Source organism: Marmota flaviventris, chromosome 2 (genome assembly GCF_047511675.1).
Source record: "Marmota flaviventris isolate mMarFla1 chromosome 2, mMarFla1.hap1, whole genome shotgun sequence".
Lineage (NCBI taxonomy): Eukaryota > Metazoa > Chordata > Mammalia > Rodentia > Sciuridae > Marmota > Marmota flaviventris.
In genome coordinates this window covers 35999214-36024365 of record NC_092499.1, presented here as the reverse complement: position 1 = coordinate 36024365, position 25152 = coordinate 35999214, and the positions used below count along the sequence as shown (strand labels likewise).

At 42.3% G+C, this 25152-nt stretch overlaps 3 gene segments (V, D, J or C); 1 reads left to right on the top strand and 2 right to left on the bottom strand.

The window, feature by feature from the left end:
- Positions 1-25152, bottom strand: part of LOC114078987 (T-cell receptor alpha chain constant-like) — a 438631-nt gene that overhangs the window by 77081 nt on the left and 336398 nt on the right.
- On the top strand, positions 1246-12633 carry LOC114080271 (T cell receptor delta variable 3-like). The segment is given in 3 exon segments: positions 1246-1348; positions 1590-1909; positions 12508-12633. Coding segments are annotated over 3 exon segments (459 nt in total).
- On the bottom strand, positions 4379-20612 carry LOC114080270 (T cell receptor delta constant-like). The segment is given in 5 exon segments: positions 4379-5440; positions 6506-6619; positions 6983-7048; positions 7770-8048; positions 20492-20612. Coding segments are annotated over 3 exon segments (423 nt in total).

The following is a 25152-nucleotide window of genomic DNA, read 5'->3' as shown; positions in this document are numbered from 1 at the left end:
GGACCAGAGATTTAGCTAGAGAGGTGAACCTGAAGAGGACCAGAAGGAAGGCCACCACGGCTGAAGGGGAGTGAGAGAAAGGAGCAGCTGTGGGCAAGGCTGGAGAGCAGGCAGGGGCTGGATCTTTGCAGGTTGTAGAGGTCCAGGAAAAGAAGGCCAGCTGGCGTCATGGGTTTGCAATTTATAAAGACTCGGAGAATGGATTACCCAGGGACAAGAGCAGAAATAAGGGAACCAGTTAGGGAGTTGTTATCACAGTCCCCATAAGAGATGATGATGGTTGCAGGAGGTGGTGGCTGTGGAGATGGGAGAAGCAGATTGCCTGGAGAGATATTTTTATGGTACGACTGCAAAGTCTTACTGATGAGTTGACTATAGGGGAAAAAGGGAGACAAAGGAACTCTTACAGAGACTCCTAGGAATACTCCTAGGTTTTGGGGAGTGAGGATTTTCTTTTCTAGAGCAGTGCTTTCCAAATGTTGAGCCATAATTTGTGTGGCATATGGCCACAAGGGGCAAGCTCAGGGGCTCAAGCCACTCCAGGCCCATAGCCACTATGAGCTTGTAACCTGCTTATGACAGGTCCCCCACCAGGAAGCTCTGCTGTGGGGAGAATTTTCCAGCTGGAGCCAAGTGTGGGCTGCCAAGGGCTCTCAGGATCAGGGCACTACTCCAGGCACCCCAGTCAAAGCTTTCCAAGTCTAGGACAGATGTTAGAAACAGTCTTGTCCAATCCTCTTCTCTCCCTCTTTACACAAGGCAATCAGGGAATTATTTATTTATTCCATTTCCTGAGTATTACAAAGGCACTCATTCATTTGCTTCATTTATTGAGTTCTACAAAGTGTTCACTGCTGTGCCAGGTACTGTGAGACGAGCTGCTCAAAGTGTGATTTGTGGACTGATGTACCAGTCTGTGACCAGAAGATGCAGAAATGGAGTATAAATTACTTTTATAGCAATGGGATATCCAAGCATGTGATCACTGAATTCACAGTTTCTCTCTTCCCTCTTTCTCCTTCCTCTCTCCCTCTTTTTCTCTTCCTTTCTCTCTCTCTCTCCTTTTCCCTTCATATCTTAAAGTAACTCATTTTTGTTGTCAAAAATTGGTTCAGGTTGGAGGGGGACCTACATCATCAACTGCCAGTTCCCCTGGTGGGGGCATCTGCCTCAGAGCTACAGAATCATTGAGTCACGTGACCTCAGGGCTGCCTACTTCCCAGCCCCTTCCTGCCCAAAACCTTAAGATGGTCTTAGAGATTTCAGGAACCCTGTTTTACTCTACATGTTCTGCCCTGACATGAAAAAAAGATGATTCTTATTGTGGGCTTTAGCCTTTTGTTTTTCTGTAAGTGGATTCATTTTTTGGTGCTCGTCTTGTTCTGCCTCCCATTTCTCCTTCTCTGACTTGCAAAGGCTTGGTCTGTTTCTCTTGGAAACTTGGTTTTGCAGTCATTCTCTGCCTCTGCCTTTCATTTGTGTCTTTCTCTTGTCTCTCCCCATTGGGTTCCTCTGAGCTGGGGGTTTTGAGTGGACTTGGTGGTAGGGAGTACAGAATTCACTATTTTTCTCATTTCTTCTCTTTTCAGACAAAGGCATGCTGTGTAATCAGGTGACCCAGAATTCTGAAGACCAGACGGTGTTAAGTGGCAGTGAGCTAATGTTGCCCTGCACTTATGATGTTAGCTTCTCAAATCCAGATTTGTACTGGTACCGAAAAAGGTCAGAGGGGTCCTTTCAGTTTATCCTTTATAAGGATAACACCAGATCTAAATATGCAGATTTTGCTCAAGGCCGATTTTCTGTGAAGCACAATCCGACCCAGAAAACCTTCCACCTGGTGATATCCCAAGTGAGGCTGGAAGACAGTGCCACTTACTATTGTGCTGTGGATCCCACGGTGATGCAGGTGCCCAGGAAGTCTGCACACAAACCTCTGGGGAACAGCTCTGCAGAGCTACCTCTCAGGGAGGGCCACGATCTAGAGCTAGCATCCTTCTCCTGGTCATTTTGTGTTCTAGCCTTGTCTTTAGAGGTGTCCTAAAGTGACACCTAAAGTGACACCTTAGGTGTCCTAAGGTGACCAGTTAAAAAACCTGATCACGTCCACAGAAACACCCTGGCCTGTGAGGAGCAGAGCTTCTTCCACTTCTTTTCAGTGGGCTTTTGTCATCTGAGTGACTTGTGTTGGCAAGGGAGAGCTGCAGGCTTGAGGGAGCATTATCTTTGGGTCCCCAAGTCTGTGCTGTGTTTGCTGTGAGGAGGATCAGAAAGGCACAGGTGAAGAGTCAGTCTAAGGAGAGGTCATCAGCAGTACTTTATTTTAACCTCCATCATTAGATTTATTATTATGAATTCGTCTGTTTTCATTTTAAGAATCAAATTGGACAAAAAATTCATTTACTTTAAAAACTTTTTCTTGATTTCCCTTCTTTCTGCATCTTGTTATATCCAGCCACCTTATTTCTCCTAGATATTTTCTGATACCTCCATTTTACTTACCATACTTGGAGAACATGTTTTTCTTTCATAAAGATCATCAGATTCTCCTACACAGTTATCTCCAAATCCCAGAATTCCAGTTTCCAAGGCCTTGAGTTTGGAGCTCAGTGCTGTGCCCATGAGACATCATGTTCTCCAGGGAAAACTGAGTTGTTGGTGTTGAAATAGATATATCCTCAGTCCCTGGGGCTCAGTCCTTCCTCCCTCTACTTCTATTGGCTTCTCTGTCATAAAAGAACTGTTGGAGTTAGTAGAGATAATCCTAGACATGGAAGAGACCTCAGACATTCTTCTACAGGAAATACACTAAGTCTAGAGGGGTGGGGGACAAATATTCCCAGTGCCTTATAGCTGGTTACTAACAGGCAGGGATGCTGTGGTGCCCGTCTAGGGCTGTCTCCTGCGGTGCACCCCAGGAGGCTTTAGCAGTGGGCAGTTTGGGCAGCAGTTTATCTGGCTCTTAGAAGATAGTAGGCAGAGAGTAACCCTATATGGAACAATGGAAAGAGCATGGGGTGAGGGAGCCACAGGCCTTGGGCAAGTAGTTCATCTCCTGGGGCTTCTTTTCTGCTGCTTACTGAGTGCATCACTCAACCAGCATACATAGTGGCCCCAGATCTGAAGGCAAACAAATGTTCCTTGGCTCTTTCCTTAAATCTCTTCTTTTTTCTTTATGATACTGGGATTGAACTTAGTGGCACTTTACTACTGAGCTATATTCCCCAGTCTTTTTTATTTCTTTTTAATTTTGAGACAGGATCTTGCTAAGTTGCCAAGGCTAGCCTCAAACTTGTGATCCTCCTGTCTCAGTCTCTTAAGTTGCTGGGATTACAGGCATGCACCATAATGCCTGACCTTAAATCTTTACTTGAGGCTCTTTCAAGTGGAAAAAATTCCATGGTCCTGTGATGTACTAGGAGATATATATATATATATATATATATATATATATATATATATATATATATATATATTTTATTTTTTAATTTATTTTTATTTTTTCTGGTGCATACGCTAAAGGTTGGGGACTATAGGACTGTCCTAAAGTGCAGTCTAACTGATATTCAGACTGATTTCTTGTCCTCATTTTGGGATACAATGTGCAGAAATTTTGGACTAACAGTCTTGAGGTCTTGGTTGTGCCCCTAGCTGTATCCCTGCCTCACTGAATGACTTTGGACGAAGTACTTACTTCTTTGAGGGGACAATTTTTTTTTTCATCTGTAAAATGAGGATACATTTTTCATTACTAGCAACTTCAGAGAAATATTCTCATGTTATACAAGGTAACAGGAGTGAATGCTTTGGAAATAGGCATTCTTTATATATACAGGGGGAAGTTGCATGGAATCTTTTGTTTTTCCCTAGACCTGGCGTATCCATCTAGGTATCCATCTAGGCCTATTGTCTCTTAATGTGCTAGGCCTCCTTTCCTTTGGGTTGTGAAGACTTCATGTGGGAGTTTGCAGTTGGTGATGGCAGGGGCAGTTATTGGTGAGGTAAACTCTCTTGGAGAGGCATACTGCTTGCTTGGCACTCCACACACACATACAAGAGGAGGGAATCACAGTACTGTGTTGCTAGGGCTCTGCTACCTGAGCTTGTGTATGTGGACAAAGCTGTGACCTTGCTGAGGTGGGAGTTGCAGGTCTCAATGCCACACTGCAGCTCAGCTATTGTTATTGCTCTAACAGCAGCTGCAGCAGCAGCAGGAAACTCAGGGCTGAATTCCCCAGGCATGAGCCTCCGGCCTGGGGCCCAGGAAGCTGTGGTGTGACCTATAAGTGCAGTTTGGCTTTTGGCTGACTAATAGTGAGTTTACACGATCTGACTTTCCCCCCACAGAGGTCTGCAATGAATAAAGCCAGAGGCGAGGTGGCACATGATGCTGTTTAATAAATGCAACTGAGATGAGGGCTAAGACAAAAGGCAGAAAACCAGCAACATTAAAGGCCCGTGCAAAAGAATCAGTGTCTGTCTGATGATCTCAAATTCCCTGGGTATAGATTGACAGGCAGAAGATTTTATATATATATATATATATATATATATATATATATATATATATATATATATCGATAAACAGGGAAAATAGAGGTCTCACTCCTATCCCTCACTCCAAACACACTTGCATAATGAATTGCTTGAAAGCAGGCCCCATATCTTATTCATCTTCTCTCAGTACAGTGCTTGAGACTTAGAGGGAGTCAGTCCATGTATGTTAAATCAGTTAACAGAAAGAAGTGCCTTTCCTTTGTATTTTACTCTGATCTTTGCTAATAGAATGGAGAGTATTTAGATGAGAATTTAAAACCCCATTGCCTGCTTAGAGAGTATTAGGGAAGTCAAATGTAATTTCATTTGTAAAGTACCAGGAAAAGCAGAAAGTGCTGAAATTGGCCCTCCACCCCTTACTGCCATGTCAAATCTCTAGTGTGAATATAGAGGGTGGAGTAAACCACAGGAGAGGAACACAAGGATGCTGGTTTGGGACAAATCTAGTGCTGGGCTGAGCAGAGCCTTCCCTGTGTAGGTAAAGGGACACCAGTTTTCCTCCTCCTGGACTATTTTCCTCATGGGGAATGGAGTTGGTGACCTGTTGCTCCCCTCTTTCTATTTGTTGAATTAAAGAAAGTAAAAATGGAATGAAAGATCATTTTCAAAGTGTATCAGGTATAGGAATAAAATAACATAGGTCCTATATATTTTTTATATCTTTCAGTCACTGTATAAAGCAGCATGTAAAATAGTTAGGACCATAAACTCCCATTCCCAGGACTTTTGTTTTCTACCAGGCTAAGAATGAAGTGGGGTTGTTGCCTTTAACGGGAAATTGGTTTGATTAGCAGCAGTTTAAATAAGGCCGAAGCCTAGGAGACAGCGTCTTCGCAAGCTTTTGGTTTCCTTCTGGGAGCGCAGCTTCCTCGTGCCAGTCAGCCTGCAAGTGAAGGAAAGTTGTTATAGAACCACAGTCAGTGAGTCTGGAAGGAGTTGTAGGACTGATTACCTGAGGATGGAGGGTATTTGCTGTATCACTGCAGACATTGCTCATAGATTGCATGTCACGTATCTCTTCTAAACACAGCAATAGTCCAGCTACTCTTACTCAGTATAGTCATGAAACCCATTTGCTATCTTGCAGTCATTCTTAAAACCTGGGTCCACAGAGGTGAAGGAACCTAGCTAACGTAATGCAGTGGGTTAGTGACAAAGGTAGGACTAAAACTTAGGTCTTCTGACTCCTAGAATAGCACTACTTATATACCCTTGCTGCTTGTGGTCCTGGGATTGTTAGTAAAGTGGCAGGTGGGGATGCACACCCATTTGAGAATAACTGGGTATGTTTACTGTTTGGGGCAGAACAGCCCAACACTCTAGGTCTAGGGTTGTTCCTAGAATAGGAGCTGGGACTGGTGAATATTTGGGTCATTGGAAAAAGAATGAGAGATGGGAGCTTCAAGCCTAGTCCCAGGCTTGAATATATACTAGATTGCCTGAAAATGGATGCAAGTAAGAGGCAAATAATTAATATCACAGCCTTGACTTTGTGTGAATGCTGGGTAGCTAACAGTGACTTTTCACTACTAATGGGGGTGCATGTTCACCCTTGAACGTTCTTTAGGTGAAGGAGCTCTACTTATGGCCTTGCAAATAACCCATGATCCCTTGGCTGAATAAACAAAATAATGTTAAAAAGACTAATTCTCCTTATTTAGTTTTGATTTTCTCCCAGGGGTGGAAGTGGTAGTTATTGGCTGGCATATTAAGAAAAAAATACCTTATAATATATAACAGGTTTTGAGTCTGGATTAAAATAAAAGGATAACAGGAGAAGGGATGTTATACTGAGTGACTGAGATGGCCGGCCTTGTTAATTCTAAGTACATCTCTATGTGTTATTCCCTTCCCAGGGCTTCTTGGTTTCTTACCATGTCTAAAGCTCTTTCTCCTACGTACAGTATAACTTGGGTGGAGGTGGGAATAAGAAGCAGCTAATTCTTACCTTAGAAGAAAAATAACTTGGCAGTCAAGAGAAAATTGATGGCAATGCTCTTAGCAAACAGCATTCGTAGTCCTAGCACTGTGAGGGACATCGTGTTCACCTTCTCAGCATGCACTGTGGTGGAACAAGAGTGAAGATGGTGGCTTTACAACAGATTAAAGTCCCTCCTAGAAATTGGGTCTACAACACGGATGCCAGCCTGCCCCAAATCACCATAGTTCTTTCTGTCCTGCAAGTTCTGCTTGGAGCAGGAGAGCACCAGGGACCTCAGGCTGCTGCTCCCACCCAGCCAGGCAAGTTTTAGAAACCCATACTGGCAGCCAGGCGAGCTGTGCTGGGGAAGTCAACCAACTGGTTTTCCCTTCTTTTGACAAGTTTTATTTTCTTTGGTGATCTGATGCTTTTTGGTCCCAGTTGAGGACTACAGAGTTTACTTCCATCCTCAGTTCTGAAAATGGTGCTTTGACTTGAACTTACCTCTTGGTTTATGGCAGCTCTCTGAAGTTTTAGAATTGTTTTTAGGACTCACTTGATTTTGATTATCTGGAACAAACAGCAGTGGTCAAGGTTACATTGGCAACTGAGAGACTCAAAGGATTTTTTTTAAACTAAAAGAATTTTTTTTAGTTGTAGATGAACACAATATCTTTATTTATTTCTTTATTTATTTTTCTGTGGTGCTGAGGATCGAACCCAGTGCCTCACATGTGCGAGGCAAGCCCTCTACCACTGAGCCCCAGCCCCAGCCCCTCAAAGGATTTTTGTATTTTAAAAGCAGCTGAGACTTAAGGTAAATAAACTGAGGACCAGGGAGTATAACTTAGTTAAGGTCCTATGGCTGTTTACCCAGCCAGCCTACTTCCTGTTCTGGGCTTTTTGGCACCAGAAGGCCAACATCCTGGCATATTCTAACAGGCTAGAATTCTTAATCCCATGACAGGTTGGGCTGCCCTATTTACTGCTGGAGCAAATTGCACCTGAAACTTCAATGTCAGACCATAGTAGCAGGACAGTCATTTGTATGAAAAAGAATGGTGCAATGGTTGAAGTGCAGAGATGGGGTGAGATGAGACTTTATCTTAGATCCCACCTAGGGATGCAAGCATTTCCTTCCCACTCAATGATGAGCACTCTAAGTTTTTTTTTTTTTTCCCCAGCACAATGCTAAATTGAAGATGATATGTCCAGAGTTCAATCTCTAACTTCTCTTTCCCCACAACTTCCCTTCCCTACAATCTCCAGTCCCTTGAAGCCAGATACCTACCAACTGAAGTTGTGTTCAATTCAAACTCAGTGGAGTGCACCATTTCACCGTTGTGTTGAACTGAACACCTCACTGAATTTGGATCTTCATACCGACCAAGCTTGACAGCACTGTACTTCCCGCTGGGGGAGACGACTATAGCAGGGTCAAATTCTACTATCTTCTTAGATGATTTGAGATTTATATTTACATCCTTGGGATAGAAATCCTTCACCAGACAAGCAACATTTGTTCCATTTTTCATGATGAAAACGGATGGTTTGGTAGGAGGCTGAGTTTCTGCAAGCATCATCAAATTATTGCATGAGATGATGAATTACAACTTTATAGAAGTTAAACAGCGATGGTTACTTCAGTTCTCCTGGGGCCCAACACTACAATCCAGAGCTCCCTGCATCCTGCTAATGGTCTGGGATTTTTAGAGAAAAGAAATGAAAGGTAGTTAATTTGACTTCTATTTAGGAGCTGCTAAGAGATAGGCCTAGAAGCAGAGAGAGAAAATAACAACTACAAAGAAGTTTCTGGATCATCTGGGTTTCAGTTATCTATGACTTTTTAATCAATCCTCTGGACAGTTGAGTTCAGGCTACATATGTGCCTACCTCAGTAGGTTTATTTTAAATGCATAAGACCCTTGGAGGGAGATTGGGTTAGGTTTTTTTTTTTTATGCTATGCATTATGTCACTTGAAGAATCAAGAGTCTGAGAAGGTCTGTATGATGGGTTTAGACACTCTGAGAATAGAAGTGTTGGAGTCACTGCAGGGGGTCATCCCCATTTTATGGACTGGAAAGGATCTGCTGAAGTTGAGTGGCATATCTCTTTGCCTTCAGTATTGTATATTTATTTTTTTGGAAGGATCTGACTACTCTGAAATCCCTTTTAAGTCTTTAATCAGAGAATAGCAACTATTATTCTCAGAAAGTACTTACAGGCATAAAACTAGCTTAAGCCCGTTTCTTCTTGTTTTATTCTAGGAGGAGCTGTGGAATGTTGGTCCCAGTAATTGGGTCCCCTACTGGCCTTGTCTTCTTTCATGCCTTACCTTGAACTATCATCTATCTGCTACTCTGTGTATGCATCTTTTTCTTTCCTTAAAACTGAAAGTCTTGAAGCTTTGAGAAATGTAGTAATGATTTTTTTTCACACTGTGCCTTATTGAAGTTTCTGAATTGTGATAAATTTTGTGTCCATGGAAACTTGGAAACTCGTAGGCTATCTCATACCATCTCCTAAAGAAGGAGACTTGCTAGTACCTGGAGTTAGGAAAGAAAATCAACCTGAGCATGGCAATATGGATGTATTTTCAATCCTAAGCTTCATTTCTGATTTTCAATGTTAATTGCTCTTATGAATATGGCTTAGTATTGATAATTTTGGAGTGTTTGACTTCTTGATATCCAATGAAAAACATGTTGAATTCTAGTGTGCTTTTTCTTTTCTGTGATCTACAAGCAAGAAATTGGGTATTACTAGAAGGAAAGTCTTGATGGTGAATGTGTAGACAGAGAAAGAAAGATTTTTCTAGTGCTCTGCCCAGAATCTGGATTTGAGCTTCTGCTGTGTGGCTCATGACTGTGAAACTAGAAGAGATCTCCTGATTGCAACTGGTTGAGAGGGAGTGATTGCTGGTCAGGAAGTTCCTGCTGAGCATCATTTAGTAGATAAACTTGGCTGTTCAGGGCTTTTCTAGGGAATAAGCTGTTCAGAGGAAACCCCCTCATTACTGCTATCAAAATTCTCCATTTTTTTTTCTCTGCCAAGAAGCTCAGCCAAAAGACTGTATTCTGTTCCAGTTACTCAGGGCTGGAAACTCATCCTTTTTTGGCTTTAGCTCTAGACAAAAGGGGAGATTGGGATTTTTTTCAAAGGGCTTTCCTGGAACTGGCTTTCAACCTGCATGAGAAAACCTTCACTGTTCTGTTTTCTTGCATAGCTGAAACCCTGATAGCAGAAACGGATAACCCTAGTGCTAACGGTTGGAAACCACAGGCCTCACCACTCACCTTCCTTTGCAACTGTGGTATTTCTTGTTCACCATCCTGCCTTGGGTTTGAGATGTAGAATGGTTGGTTTTCAAGGGAATTATGAGTTAGAAAGGATATTTGCCCATAAAAAAAGAAAACCCAAACAACAAACAACCAACCCCCCAAAGAGCAACAACAAAACATTCCAACACTGTCTTCTTGGTTATTTAAAGGATGACCCAATCCTAGTCTGATTTATTTGGACAATAAAGGCTTGCTTAGGATTTAAAAGTCTAAATTAATCAGGCAGTTGCCAATGATCACTTTGGGTTGGGGAAATTGATTTCAAATAAATTTTTTTCAGTACTGGGTTTTAAGACCAGGGACTCTCTACCACTGAGCTACGTTCCCAGTCACTTTTATATTTTTATTTTGAGACAGGGTCTTACTAAGTTGTCAAAGCTGGCTTGAACTTGTGATCCTCCTGCCTCTGCCCCACTGAGTCCGTGGCATTACAGGCATGCACTATCACACCTGGCTTTAATTAATTTGAACCATGTAATATAGCTGACAAGATAGATTTCTGAAGTTCATGCACTCATGATACTGAGCTCTGAATCTATTACTCAGCATTTCAGAAAGAACATAACGCACTGAGTTTTTAAAGCATTTTTTTTCTTCAGATTCTCTTTCTAACTTAATGTCTATATGTTCAAAATAATTGAGAGAAAAGTGTTTTATTTGATCCATTACTTGGTATCATGGTAACCAAAGAAAAGGCTCTCTGAATGAACTGAACCTTTCTTTTTTAACTATAAATACAATGCACTCAATGTAGTTGCCATATGTATCTTTGTTGCCTTTATATTTGACTTACACAAAAATTTGAAGTCATATAAAATTTAAGACAAGATTTATTCTTATGTAAGATTTGAACAAAAGGTTTAATTGTTTATCTTCTGAGACTAGTGTCTCTTCTTGTTCCATGAATATAACTAAATTTCACTATGTGTTTAGAGTCAATTTGGACAATTGTTATTTTGTTTTTGTACTTTCTTTTTTTATGAGTAATAATATAATGCTAAGATTATGTGTTGGCAAATAATACAGAAGTATATACTCTTCCTGAACAGTTTTTCTTAATTTATGATATTAGATATCTTCTATTTTAGATTCACATTAAGAATCTTCCTGGTCCTCTAAGAATCACAACATCTGTAATCAATATCACTCAGAATTTCAAGACTGTCTGCCAATATGAAATTTCACTTAAATTCTGAAAGTTTGCTGTACCTGATTACTCTAACAAGCTAACCACCTTTTCCCAAGATCTCACAAGCTGAAGAACATTTGTGATTTGCAAGGAGGCATGCATATTAGTCAGGGATATGTTTAGGATTAAGCAACTTCCTGGAGAATTTGTGCCAAAGTGTTCCTGTCACTATCTTCCCTGTACCTGAATGCTCCAACTATTAGTAAAAAAAATTTTTTCTCAGATTTATTTTCTGGGTCACACTGAAAATTTCAGTGGTAAGTGGGGACTGTGTTTTAGTATACATATATTTAAAATGAAAATAGCTACAGAGTTTCTTCAGTGGCTCAGTGTCTTCACTCTGGCCCACTTCACCTCTGTACCATACCATCTCCTAGTGACAAGTTAATCTACTTGTTATAATTTATTACATAAACTGGATAGCAGCCCCAGTCCCAGCGCTCAAATTATTCATAGAAACATAGGGGAAAAAAATCAACTCACGGGGTTCCACGAAGAGTTCAGTGCCAGTTCCAAAAAACATCTGTCGGGTGTCCCAGGAGCACATTGTGACACTGCCTTACGGGTAACCAGCCTGGGGCTGGTCCTGGGGCCTGGACTCACACATCTGCGCCTTGCCTCCCCAGTCTTGTGTCTCAACCTAGAGACCTGGCAGCTCATAGAACTACAAAGATGCCCTTGATGAGGCCAGGGGTTGAGTAGAGTCTCAGTTCCCTTTGAAGCTAATAATAGTCGAACTGCTGATGGGAAACTGAGCTCCAAGTCCCCATCCAAAAGATTCAGGGACAGAGTTGAGACAAGGAAGGGAAAGTTGTCAGCTAGATGACCGTTATCTGCCTTCAAGATGGAAAACTTAACTTATTGAGAGGGCTCTCCAAGAAGAACACTATAGTTTGGTGTAGAGATGGGGCACTGGATATTGGCATTTATTATAATGAATGCTATGCCAAGGAGAGGAGGGCTGAGCAACAGTCTTGTTCTTATTCTCTGGTTCCCTTCTCTTGGGTTACAAATGCTGTTTTTTTTGATTAGAAACCTAATTTCTGCCCATCACTCACAGTGAGTCTCACAATAATAAAGAATCTGCTTTCAAATTCCCTGAGCCTCATGAAAAGCTTTCTAAGGACCTGAGGGTTGAGTAAGAAATTGGTTGCTGTTGGGGGATCCCTTTGGTGCTGTGTGTTGTGGATGCAGGTCAGAAAAGCTGGGGATTGCTTTGGCTTGTTCATTTTTGTTTTATAATTTCTCCTGATTCTGGATCCAGACCTGAGTCTCAGGAGTGTGTTGTAATCATGTGAAACAGAACTTAAAGACCATGAGGATTACTCTTTCTCATCACCCAAACTCAAGAGTCTAGAGAAAGAGCTGGGCAGAAGAGAATGACAGTTTTGTAGAGCCATTATTTTCTGTCAAAACTTTAAGGACTGGGGACTTGATTTGAAATTTTCACTTCCCCCACCTGAGCTTCCCATCATCATATTATACTCCATCTCTGCAGGAAGGCAAAACCGGAGAAGCAAATGGAGCATCCTTGAGAAGTGTGGTCAGTGTCCCAACAGAGAAGCTAAGCATCAATTTCATCAATTTCCTTTTTCCCTAAGACTCCCAAAGGCACAGCCTCAAGATTTGATTCTAACACTGCAGATAATTCTGAATTTCAAGTGGATATGATTTAAAGGGAAAATGAAACACAATACTTTTTTGCTCAGATGCAATTTGCCAAACATCAATCAGACTGCAATCAGCTACAACCTGATTCTGTTTCCCTCCTTCTTTTCATTGTTCTAATCTCTCTCCCCTCAAAGTTAGGAAAACTCACCAAATTCTACTATTTCTCTGGAAGAAACAGGAAATGAAATGAAGATAGCTGGAGACTTAGTAAGGGTTTCCTGGGGATTAAGCATTACATTTTGGCAGCTTGTTTGATGTCTATTATCTTCTGAGCGTCAACATTTAGGAAAGTCCCTACAAGTTCACGTTATCCTCTGAGAGGCAGAGACCATGTTGGCAGTACTGGTCACCACTGGGGTTGTCAGATGGCCTTACCACGTTCGTGTTCCTTTACCCACTTCTTTATTCCCTCTCAAATAAACAAAATTATTGTCTAACCATGCAGGAAGTGACACCTGACCCATTGGATTTGTCACTTTGGAAATCATCTGAAAGATTATTGTTCTCTGGCCTGGTCCCAGTGATTGACTGCTGGCAGCCAAACTACTTGAATATAGCCCCTGGATTTCCAAAGACTGGAACAGGTTACCAGTGGACATTGTCTTCAGGATAGCACCATTACGTCTCTATTGTTCTAAAGTTTGTGGCTGTGTTTCTACATCAGATGTGGGTTCCTGGACCCTTGTGCAGAGTCCCCACATTCAGGGCTAACAAGAAGCGAGCATGTAACTGCTCTCTGCAGACCCAGGCTAGGGTGGGACCTTGGGGATCATTCAGTTTGAGAAAGCCAAGATGATTTACTGCACATTCTCAGAAAAAAAAAAAAAAGAGGGGCAAAGGCAGAATTGGCAAGGCGGGGGGGGGGGGGAGGGAGGAGAGAAAGAGAGCCTTTTAATTTAACTCTTTCATAATATTTCTCTTCTTTCTAACACTCCTTCTTCCTATGCTGTGACCATGACTCTTCCCTCAAAAACAGTGGAGAAACCCTCCTGATCTAGAGCTTGCAAATTTATTATTCATGGAGGTCAGAACCAGAAGCTTGACCTAGGAATTTTTTAGATGGTCATAGAAAACTTATCAATACCAAGACTTAGCACAGAGTTTCCAAGCATACACAGAATATTTTCTTAATAGAACCCTAATATACTTTCCCTCAACTTTTACCTTGACTTTTTGCAACAAACGATGGATTTCTAATTTAGAACCTTCCAGCTTCCCAAGAAGCTCTGTTCATTCAGTACTGGGCTCCAACAACTCTAAGGGTATATGCACACCTAGCTACAGTAACTTGCACAACTTACGTGGCTCCACGATGAGTTCAGTACCGCTTCCAAAGATGAGCTGCGCTGTTCAGGCACAACTCTAGGTCTCAGTACAAAAAACCTCGAAACTATATGCCCCTATTAGTCTGGTTCATCTGTTTGGAAAGGGTGGGTGGGGCAGAATAAGGGTAGCTGGAGACATAGAACTTTGTAAGGGTTTCTGAGGTCTAAGCATTATATTGTGGCAGCTTGTTTGATGTCTATTATCTTCTGAGTGTCGACATTTAGGAAAGTCCCTAGGTTTTCTGTTATTATTATCTCAACCTGCTATTTCTTCCTTCCACATCTTGCTTTAGGATTGTATTTTTGCAGGGAGAAAGGAATCATTTTGGTTTTTCTGTGAGCTGCCAAATGATCATTGTGAGCAGAAACATAACTGTAGGGCTCAGGTTAAGTCAATCACAATAGGACTCTGCCTCAGTTGGAGGGGGGAGGACATTATGGCTGGAGCAAGTGCCACCGACTCAGAAGCCTGGGGGACTAGTGGTTCTGAACTCATTGTGGAGCCAAAAGATCATAATAATCCTAGGTGACTACCATGTGTATGAATACTACTTGACAAACAACTGGTGTCTCTTACTACTTCAACAAATGCTGCAACCAACTCCGTGAGGTGTATTATTAGATCCGTCTCACAGATGATGTCCCTGAAGGTAAAAGTGGGTAAGACAATGAGGGCTGAGCTGGGTCTCACTCTCAGGTCTCTGGAGTTTCTATCCATCGAACCAGAGTAATAGGTGACACCTCAGTAGCCTCAGCTGTCACCTGTCCAAACTTCTTTGATCATGAAGGATTAATTAACAGTTACATAGAGAGAATTTTGATCTCTTTTCAGTACTTTTTTTTAAAAATTAAATCACAGAATTTCTCCTGGGTCACAGGACATTCACACCACTGGTCTCCCCTGTTTTGCCTACCAAATTATTTCTAAGAATTGGTCTGGGAGAATCATCAGGATTATAGTGTGTTAGAGCCAGCAGACACCTTAGAAATTTTTTTTCAGAAAAGTCCCAGAGACCATCAGTCAAAGAGAAGATTGGAACTTGGCCTCCGTGTTTCGGTTTAAAGGCTCTTCGTTACACTCACACATCTGGAAGGATTGTAGTGTGGGGTCTGTTCACAGTTGTGTCCTAGAACTGTGCCTGGTGAGTGTACAGATGGGGAGGAAACAGCTTCTCTAGAGTAGGTCAGGCAGAGAGGAGACAATGAAGGTGCCAGGAAGGACAGTGGATTAAGAGGGCTAGCCGGAGCACACACCTCATCTTGGATTTGATCAGAAATTCACTCCCTGTCCCTCAAACCAACCCTTGCTAAATTACCCATTGGAGGAATTTTTCAAAAACCTGAGAACTATTTCCTAACCTGGAGATTTAGGGAAATATTTAATAAAGACAAATTCCAAACATATTAGTCATAAGAAAGAAAAATAAGTTGCTTATGTGGTTCTAATTCCAAATAGGCTCCTTTGCCAGAGATCAGTATTTTTCTACAGCTGATAAATTTGATCTAATAATCACTTTACTTTTCTCTTTACACAACCCAGTCTGGCCCCAGTTGCCAAGTCACATGATATCCATTAGATGGGATTCTCTGTCCTATCTGGCCCAGTGTCTGTTCCCTTTGGTCTTGGGGACTGTGTTTCAGGTCAAAGCAGCAGAGGACTTCTGGGTCACAGAGAAATCCAAGCTTTTTCCCATGTTACAATCTGACAGAACTTGTGTTCTGCATGAGAGACTATAGACTGGAAAATTTTTTTTTGTTTTGATTGGGGGTAAGAAAGAGTGGAACAGTGGTCCTAGAGCTGTGGTTCTTCGCCTCTGGGTGACACTTAGGTGGGGTGAAGACCTAGTGGGTTATGTCCTCCACTCATTCTAACCTTGCAGGAATTCCGTTTGCTATTCAGTGGGAAATTTGCATTGCTTCTGAGCGCTGTGCAGCAGACAGACTTCTCAGTACATAATGGAATTAGGTTCTTCAGTCTATTTTAATAATATATTCATGAGTACTAAATTTCAGCAAGCTCTAAGTGCCACACTCACACTTAGAAGTGACAGTTAAATTAGCTTCTGTCATATGTAAAAATCAGCGTCTATGAGATTGTCTGTATGTCACTCACAAAACCAAGGAAGTACTATGCATTTTTTTATAAAGCACTTGAGAATCACTAAAAATGAAGGTGCTTCTCAGCTGTGGTGAAGCAGCAGGATAGGAGATCTGAATCTGTCCCTCCCAGAGTGTGTAACTTTGGCTGAGTTCCTGAAGTTCACTGAGCTTTATGTGCCTCTTTTATAAAATGAAGATACTATCTTCTGTGTTGGTAGGTTGTAAGATTAAATAAAAGGATGTACCTAAAGCATTCTGTAAACTAGAAAGCCCCAAATGTAATTATTAAAATGTTTATTAGGTTTAGACTCAGAGGAAATAAGTTTTATTTGAAGCAGGGGAATGTAATTTCAGTAAGTACAGAGCTCCCTCACAGGAAGGACTGTTGGGAGAGGTTGGAGAGGGAGAACAAGTCCTGCTTCTTGGTGTTCTTTGAGCTGAGGATGGTGCCCACTTTGTAGGGTCATGGGTGAGGACTAGAATCAGGTTTCTGTCTTACCTGACTTCCATTTGGCTCTTCCAGTCCTCCCTTTCCACTCTGAAAGTAGAAGTCCCTACACTGGCCTACCAGCCACACTTCCCCACCCCCATTACTAATCTGACCTCATCTTCAAATTCTCTCCCTGGCTCTCTCTTTCCTCCAGCCATGGTCCTCCTGACTGTTTTTCACACACTCCAGGCAGCGCCATGTCCTCTGTCTGAAGATCAATTCCTCCAGATAGCTGCTGACTCATGCTGCCACCTCCTCAGGTCTCTGCTCAAAGGTCACCTCTCCAATGAGGACTTTTGTGACTCCTCTAAAATTGCACACCGCTTCTTCCCACTACAGTTTTTTATTCTACTTTCCTGCTTAAAATTTTCCCCACAGAGCTTATTTCTACCTAAAATAATGTGTGTGTGTGTGTATATATATTTTTTTTCTTTTTTTACCCTCTGTCTTTTGCCATTGAAAGTAAGCTCCAACAAGGCATGGTTTTCTGTTCTGTTCATGCTGATTTCTTGGTACCTAGAATAGTGCTTGGCATATAGGGACAGTGACATGTCACAGGTTGGAACACAGATTTGGTCCTGTAGGTTTCCAGCTTACTTCCATTTCTATTTCCTTTTGCCTAAACTGCAACTGACTTGTCTTCTGATTGATTCATTTATTCATTCATTCACTCCTGTAACAAACATTTATTTAGTGCCTTGAATGTACTTGTGGATATAGTAAGGAACAACTGAAAAGTCTTTGCTCTCATGGAACAGGGGAGACAGACGACAAATTAATGTAAAGTTTCAGGTGGACAAGAGGACTATAAATAACATAATAGGAAAGGGGATCTGCAGAATCACAGGTTGGGGAAGACCTTACTGGAAGTGACATTTGAGTATAGACCTGGAGGAGGAGGAAAGAAAGCTATACTGAGTCTCTAGGAGAAAATGCCTCCAGGGAGAGGGATGTACAGGTGCAAAGTCTCCATTCTGAGACATACTCATCATGAATGAGAGAGGATGCCAAAGATGGCAGGCCAGTGGTTGGGAGCAGTGGGAAACATATCTTTTGGAATGTTGGAAACATATTGATAACCCAGGATTTTATGGATTGCTCTCCTTGGGGAAAAGAGATGCTCCAGTCATCATCTGGACCTTTATGTGTTTAGGGGGTCTCAGGCCCTGGGGTGCAATGTGAGGGATGGACCCCTCCCGGCTCCTCCTGTGGAAGGAGAATGGCTGTCTGGGTAACTGGCTCTGGTGTGGGGGCAGGAGTCCTTCCTTGGTGAAGGAGGTGGTAGGGGTGGCAGCTGGAAGGAAATCTACATAGCTTGTTGTTTCTTATTCAGCTGGAGCCTGAGGGACAGGCTGGACCAAGCAGGAAGAACCTCTGTGGGTTTTCTACCCAGTGGAAATTCAGTGGATCGCAGCCCTGATAGAAGAGTAGGGGGTTAATGAGCACAGATTATGGAATCAGACAGATGATTCAAATTATGACTGTTAAGCTGTGTGATGTTGGGGAACCCCTCTGAGATTGTTGCTGGATTTACAAAATGCAAGTAATGGTAACTAGTCCCATATGATCACCATGAGAACTAAATAATTGACTTTCATAAAGTGCCTAGCCCTGTGGTCTGACGACACTCAAAAAATAGTAGTTGATGTAATGATGAAATACAAAACAGCATCCTAAGCCCACCTAGTGGCCCACTTTTGTGAGGAGGTTTCTGATGATGGTGGCCTTTTCCTAAACTCCTGTCATTGTCATGCTCAGTAGCACATCTGTCCATTGTGGCACCTTGCTGTGTGCTATTTAGTCCTGTTCTCTGTTTCTGTTTTATGAAGTTAAATGGTATCCCCAGGTTTTCTGTATCTAGAGGGTGAAAGTGTGCAGTGGGATCCATGGCTATGGGGTTTGTATAGACCTGTTCTGTTAGTTTTATGTTACCTGGGAGCCCTGCAAATAAGAACTTGAAAGATGCTCCTGAGGAAAGAAAGCATCAAAAGAAAGTAGACTTCTGAGAAGATAAAGGCTGGTTACAGTGAGGCCTCTTTAATCCACTATCAGTTGGCTAAAAATGTAGGCAATAGTCTGGATGCTCCTAATCTTTTCATTTTAAAAAATGATGGAATGCACCTGCTCAGAGTTTTTCAATTAACACATCTCCTTTTTTAGGGCTATAATCCATCCGTTACAATTTGCTAAATAATTTCTTTAATTTTAGTCACTCTTATAACTTATAATTTAACTTATAAGGAAACTTAGTCATATGGTTTTGATGACCTACTTGTACTATTCTGATCTCTATTAAAAGCAATTCAAAAGAAAAAGTCTATCTGTGGGCCACCTAGAATCAGATGCTATGCATGTCCCACTCAGAGAAGTAGTGGACCCAGTAAATCAGAAAGCAGAGGAACCGAATTAACAGGAAGAACTTGGCAAAGAACAGAGGGAGGTCAGGGAAGTCAGCCACTAATGTTTTTGGGAATGTGGATAAGCTATTACTTCAGCAAGAAATTGTAAAGTCAAAAATGTTTAAAGGCAAGTGCCTGAATTGCTCGAATTTATAAAACTTTACTAAGATTTTTATTTTTATATTTTAAAAATGTGAATTTCTCTGCCCTGCCTCTATTAGAATAGTGTTGGCCCTCTTTATTTCCCCATGCACACAAAGCCCCTGCCAGCTTTCCCCACAGCACCTGAGGTCTGGAAATGCCTGCCGAGGCTTGTCCTTTGTCTTCCTCTGCCCTCAACACTCTGCCTCCTTCATTTCATACACTCAGGACTATCCTATTCCAGACTATTCTTTGAGGAGCCTACCACATTGTAGTCTCCCATCCTGCTTCTCTAGAGCCTTCTCTTACCTTAGAAAACTCCAGAGTGTATTGTTTCTTTTCTAGTAGCCAGTTCAGCAGACTTGGGACCACTGACCCCCATTGCTAGACTTCCCTAGGACCTTTAATTTTTTTGGTATTGTTTTATTACATTCTCTGGCTTAAGATATGCACTATCTAACTTGAAACTGCTGCCAAGAAGAAACCACTGTCTATTTTTTTTTCTTTCGCAAAGCAAGGCATTATTGAGTTCAAATTTCACTTAAGTGACAACAAAAGATGCTTTCTGTGTTGAGCACAATCCTTCAACAACATCAGCACTGATTCCTTTATAACAGTTAATTAGTGAGTGGCACCATATCCCGTGTGTGGGGAAAATGGACAGCAGGAGTCCTGAGGGAGCTTCTCCTGGCTGTGTCTGACAAACTTCAAAGCATTTCTTAGTTGGAAGCATTACACATTCACTTTGTTCTGCCTGGAATCGTGTCTCACTGGGAACCACAATCATTTTTCTTGCTAAAAACAGAAATTTGCAGCTCAAACAATAAGAAATGAATGTCTGGAACACCTTCCTTTTTTCTAAAGAGAAATGTAGCAACACATTTGTAGCAGATGATCACTTGCTCTGGCTCACTCTCCCTGCCCAGGGAACTGGTGCAGTTCTGGGCTCTCCTAGGGGCTGGGGTTTGGCCTATGGAAGGTCAGAATTATTTATATTTGAACCACTTTAACAGAATCACCTGGCTCAGGTCAACCTCATTCCAGGTCCATTCTGACCCTGCTTGGGGATTTGGACCAGTGAATCTCGTTTCTTCAGCCTGACCTGCATTCCATGGATTGGGCAGAGTTTTCTCTCTGTAGGGGTTCTTCCACATCCCCAAATTCTAATTTTTGGTGTCACCTCCCCCCCTGACTTCTATGAAGGAGTTAAGTACAATTCATCTCCTCCCAGGGGTCCTCCTTGACGCCCGTTGTAGTGCTGAGTGTCATCTGTACCCCTTCCACATTTCCTGAGATTTCTGCCTCCTTAGGTGGAGGATACATTAACCCCAAGTTCCAGAAAAAAGGGTTACTTACTTGGTTCCACAGTCACGCGGGTTCCTTGTCCGAAGATGAGCTTATCAGTTACACAGCTGTTGAGGGTGATCCAAAAACCTCAGCAGAGTTCCTGCCTCACTCCTTCCCATGAGCTTCAGGGTTGGAGGGTCTTTCATGCTCAGTTCCTTGAAAAATGGCACTTGTTGCTCATCTAACTGGTTCGTGATAATTTAATAACCCCAAATAGGGGCAGTTTTGCTTTCAGGAGGCTGTGATGTGAGAATAGGTGGGAGCACATATGCCCATGGTGAATGTTTCCAGCACAGCGACTTGTGAAGGTCTCTGAGCCCTAGCTTTTTGTTGGTTTAGATTGTTCTCATTTCTAGACCCAAGCCTAATTCTGTCTCAGAAAGCTGCCACCATCAAAGTGGCAAGTCTTAGAATCCTTGAATCCTCCAGAGTCAAGAACTTTACAGTCACCAGTGTGGCTTTAAGCTCAGATAATGTGTGGCACTAGGACAGACAGGGTGGCATGAAGCACTGATCAGGTATGGGTAGCTGGTGATTGCCTGAGAACAAATCAATGTCTCTTTAAATCCACCTTCCCAAACTGCAAAAGCAAAGTTCTCAGACAAATCTCTTTAGGGACTTGGGTTTAGAAATTCCACATGAAATGGCTCATATAATTCTATTTTGCAATAGAATCGACATGAAAGCAAGACAGGGATCATTTTTAAACAACCACCTATTTGTATTCCCTGTATGCGCTCTAAGAAAATGTTGTAATGCTGTTTTCACCCAAGGAAGAACAGCATCGAGTGAGGCCAGCAGCTGGGGTCATCTGCCTGGTCCAGTCGACTCCTTGGCATCCCTTCTGGACTACAGACCATGAGGGAAGGCTGCCAGCCCCCTTTATTCCCTGCGGCACCAGACCCAGGCTGGGGATTTCCCCAGGGAACTGGCACTTTTGCCCTGCAGTTTTTGTACAGGTCTCTGCGGGTTTTGAAGCACCGTGTATACCCCCCAATCACAGTGCTACAGAGCTTTACAAAAACCTCCTCTGGTTTGTAGTGTAGGCTTCTGAGAACCCACGGAGCCTGATGTTTTCTTGAAATCATGCTCCAGCAAGATCAAAGGGGTTGGCAGTTAGGTCAGGTCAGGCTGGTCCAGATGCTTCTGTCTGAGGCACTCTGCCCTGCTGGCTAGATTCTGCCCTGGGGTGGTGACTGGAATGGACTTCTAGAAGTCCGCATTTCCATTCCCATCTGTGCTTTCTGGCCAGTCTGCCCTCAGATGGCTTCCCATAGAGAAGCCTGTCGGATATCTGAATGTCTCATGTGCATTCTACATGCTGTGGGTTGGGCAGAAAATGTTGTGGTCAATGTAATTTCTCCTGTCACCTGCTTGGCTTCTGAATCACCTTGGCCTGCCCTGCTTTACACTTGAATAGTGCTATACAGTCTACAAAGGGCTTTCATGTAAATTTAAAATTTTCTCCTCTCCATTGACCTCCCAGTTGTTTAATTCAGGGCCAGTAGCCCATATGGTGCTTTGTGCAATTTTGAAAAAGGCAGCCTGCTGGGTGAATGCAGAGGCGGCCTCTGGGGCTCAAGCTTGGCAAACAGATCACAGTTTTGTGGGCTTTACAAAAGGTATCCCCTTTTCCAAATGATGCCACTCTGCACCAGAGCCTCAGCCACTCCAGCAGGGCATGAGCTGATGTTAGCCTCACTTGTCCTCTTGACCAAGAGCCCTTGTGCAGAGCACAACCTGGGCAACCAGAAGCAATGGCTCTGGCCAAATCCAACTGGCATTTTTTAGTGAAATTCTTGTTCAATTTCTAAATTTTGGCCCAGTCATTCCCATCTTGAAAAATTTCCTTGAAGCTCTCAAAACACTATCCCATTTGCTTTTTTTTTTTTTTAAAGAGAGAGAAGAGAGAGAGAGAATTTTTTTAATATTTATTTTTTAGTTATTGGCGGACACAACATCTTTGTTTGTATGTGGTGCTGAGGATCGAACCCAGGCCGCGAGCATGCCAGGTGAGCGCGCTACCGCTTGAGCCACATCCCCAGCCCCCCGCCATTTGCTTTTGATCTCTGTGACTATTACTGTGAAAACAAAGCAGCTCGACAGGTTCACTGAAAGTGACCTTAAGTGTTAACCATTAAAGGAGAGAATGGGTTTTATTGTTGTTATTTATCAAAAGGGAGCAGGATTAAAAAAAGAGATTGATATTCACACTTTTCTTGGAGGTCAGCCAAATCCATGGCTTACTTTAGGTATCACTATTTAACTTACAATTTTCTTGATGACTCCTACCACCCTACATGCCACTGCATGCGCGCCCTACAGACTCCAAGTGACTTCATCTCTATGTACAAAGTCTAACATTCTTTTGCTGATTAAAAAAATGGAAAAGAGGAAAAGAAGAAATGTTGCCTCACTAACAATGTATCAGGGGTGGCTTAGGGCAGGAAGCAGGGAAGTATCTGTTTCATGGGGAGGGCCAGATGAGAACAAAGGGTGGAAACTTAGACTCTGGAATACAGCTAGTGTTAGGTGCCTGTCTTTGAAATGTTAAGAGGTGGTAGTTACTGTGTTGAACAACAAACTAAGCTTCTGATTAACTAAGAGACTCATTGGTTTCCTCCGAGTGTTGGTACAGAGACTTTCCCAAGCAGCAGCCATCAGAAAGCATTTGAATGAAACAAGTCATAAGAAATGAAAAGTTGGGAACCATGGGGAGAATGCAGCTGTGTGGATCCCAAGTCTTCACCCCCTCCTCACACATAAGCATATCCAGTTTCTTTGCCATGCAACTTGGCAGAGCTTTCTACCACAGGAGAAGTATATATTCCAGTTTATCCACATGGGGGCTTTGCCATGCTTTGATCTGCAGACTCTGGATACAAGGGACAGTGTTGCAGATCCAAGTGGGGGTTCCAAGATGGATCTCAACCACAGTTGTGAAGCTCCACCCTCTGAGATGAGGAGCATGCTTCAAGGAGTCATCGCTGCTTCAGTCTGGGCACTAGAATGAAGACACACAGCAGAAGAGAACCCAGCCCACATTTTGAAGCCAAGTGCAGCTGGCCTATGGACCAGTGAGCAAAAGTGACATATTAAGCAGCTAAAATGATGGGGTTGTTTGCTATAATAATAATCATAACAGAAATAGCTGATTATTACAGATGGTGAATCTTGGGAGAAGCCCAACCTGCATATACTTTTAACTCTCTATCTCCAGCAATTATGAAACAGCATGCCTACAAGTTTTGTGGCTTCTCACTATCTTCAGGATAAAACAATATGAAAAACCAGGCCTCTGTTTAAAGTCAGCAGCACTGAACTTCCTGCTTCTGGAATGTTCCATGTTCTATTATAAATCATTGTCTTTGCTCTGTGATTCCTTTTGCCTAAAATACCCATATCTTTTTCTATCTCCCAATTGGTTCCTAACCCACCTCATTAAGTCCTTCCATTTTCTGAGTCTTGGCTTAGCTGTGGATATCCCTGGGAAGCCCTAGAAGATTACCCAAGATTGTGCTGGGTTAGGTGCCTTCCCTTACCTGAGTTTTCATGGCATTCAATGCTTATCTCTATCATTGCACTCAAAACCCTTTTTCTCTTTCATTAAGTGGAGACCCTTGAAAGAAAGGTTTTGTCTTATTTGTTTCTGTGTACTCTTGCCAGCATAAAGCCTGACTCAGCGAGTGCTTGGAAAGTATCTTTAAATCCATTTTAAGGATGAGGTATTTCAGGTGCAGAGTGGGTAAGCTAGGAAGTGATAGAGCTACAGCCAGATTTTCCCACATCTTCCCCACCTGGCCCCAGGCTGTGTTGTGGAATATTACCTTACATTGTTTAGCAGTGCACAGCACCATTAGTCGTAAACACATTGATTTTTAACATTAGCCTGGGTTAAGCTTCATTGGGAAGATTAATTTGTTGTGATTTGCTCCACACCATGTAATACATTCTAAAACCAAATAGAAGTGACTTTCCTGTTATCTACATATTTGCAGAATTCAAATAACATTCTCTTCCACTAACACGGGTAATCAAAGATCAATTGCACCTCTGGAGGGGAATCCAAGAATATCACAGCTGGGAGACACTTTAAGGATCATATATTCACTTCCCTGGGCTTCTAGATGAGAGAGTCTAGAAATATCCTGAGAGGTTATACAACCTAGCCAAGGCATCCCATTTTTTAAAAAAAGTACAGGAAATCAAATACCCATATCCCAGTGCAATGATCTTGTTGACTCAAGAGGCAAATATGCGGGCATCATAAACGCCTGGATGAAAGTCATCTTTAGTCTTTCATCCAGGTGTTTATGATATGAAATGTTTCAGTCTCCCTTGCTGATCTCTTTCTCTGGAGAGGTCATAAGATGGTTTGGGCAACCTGGTCTTTGCTTTCTCTATGTGACTTTTCATTGTTAAATGAGATACTCTCTGTGGGAGGGGAGGATTAGGCACAGTGCATCCCCAAATCCCTTACATCCTGGAAGAAGTCTGGTCATTCTCAGTGCCAGGAGGGTTCATTTTCAAAAGAAAGAAAGATTTGTGGGGTCAGTTTACAATGGTAATGTCCAGTCCTGACTGGGACAAGAACTCATACTTGGAGACTCAGAGCAAGAAAACTTACAGAATACCAAGCTAAAAATAGAAAGGAATTAGACAGTCCTCTA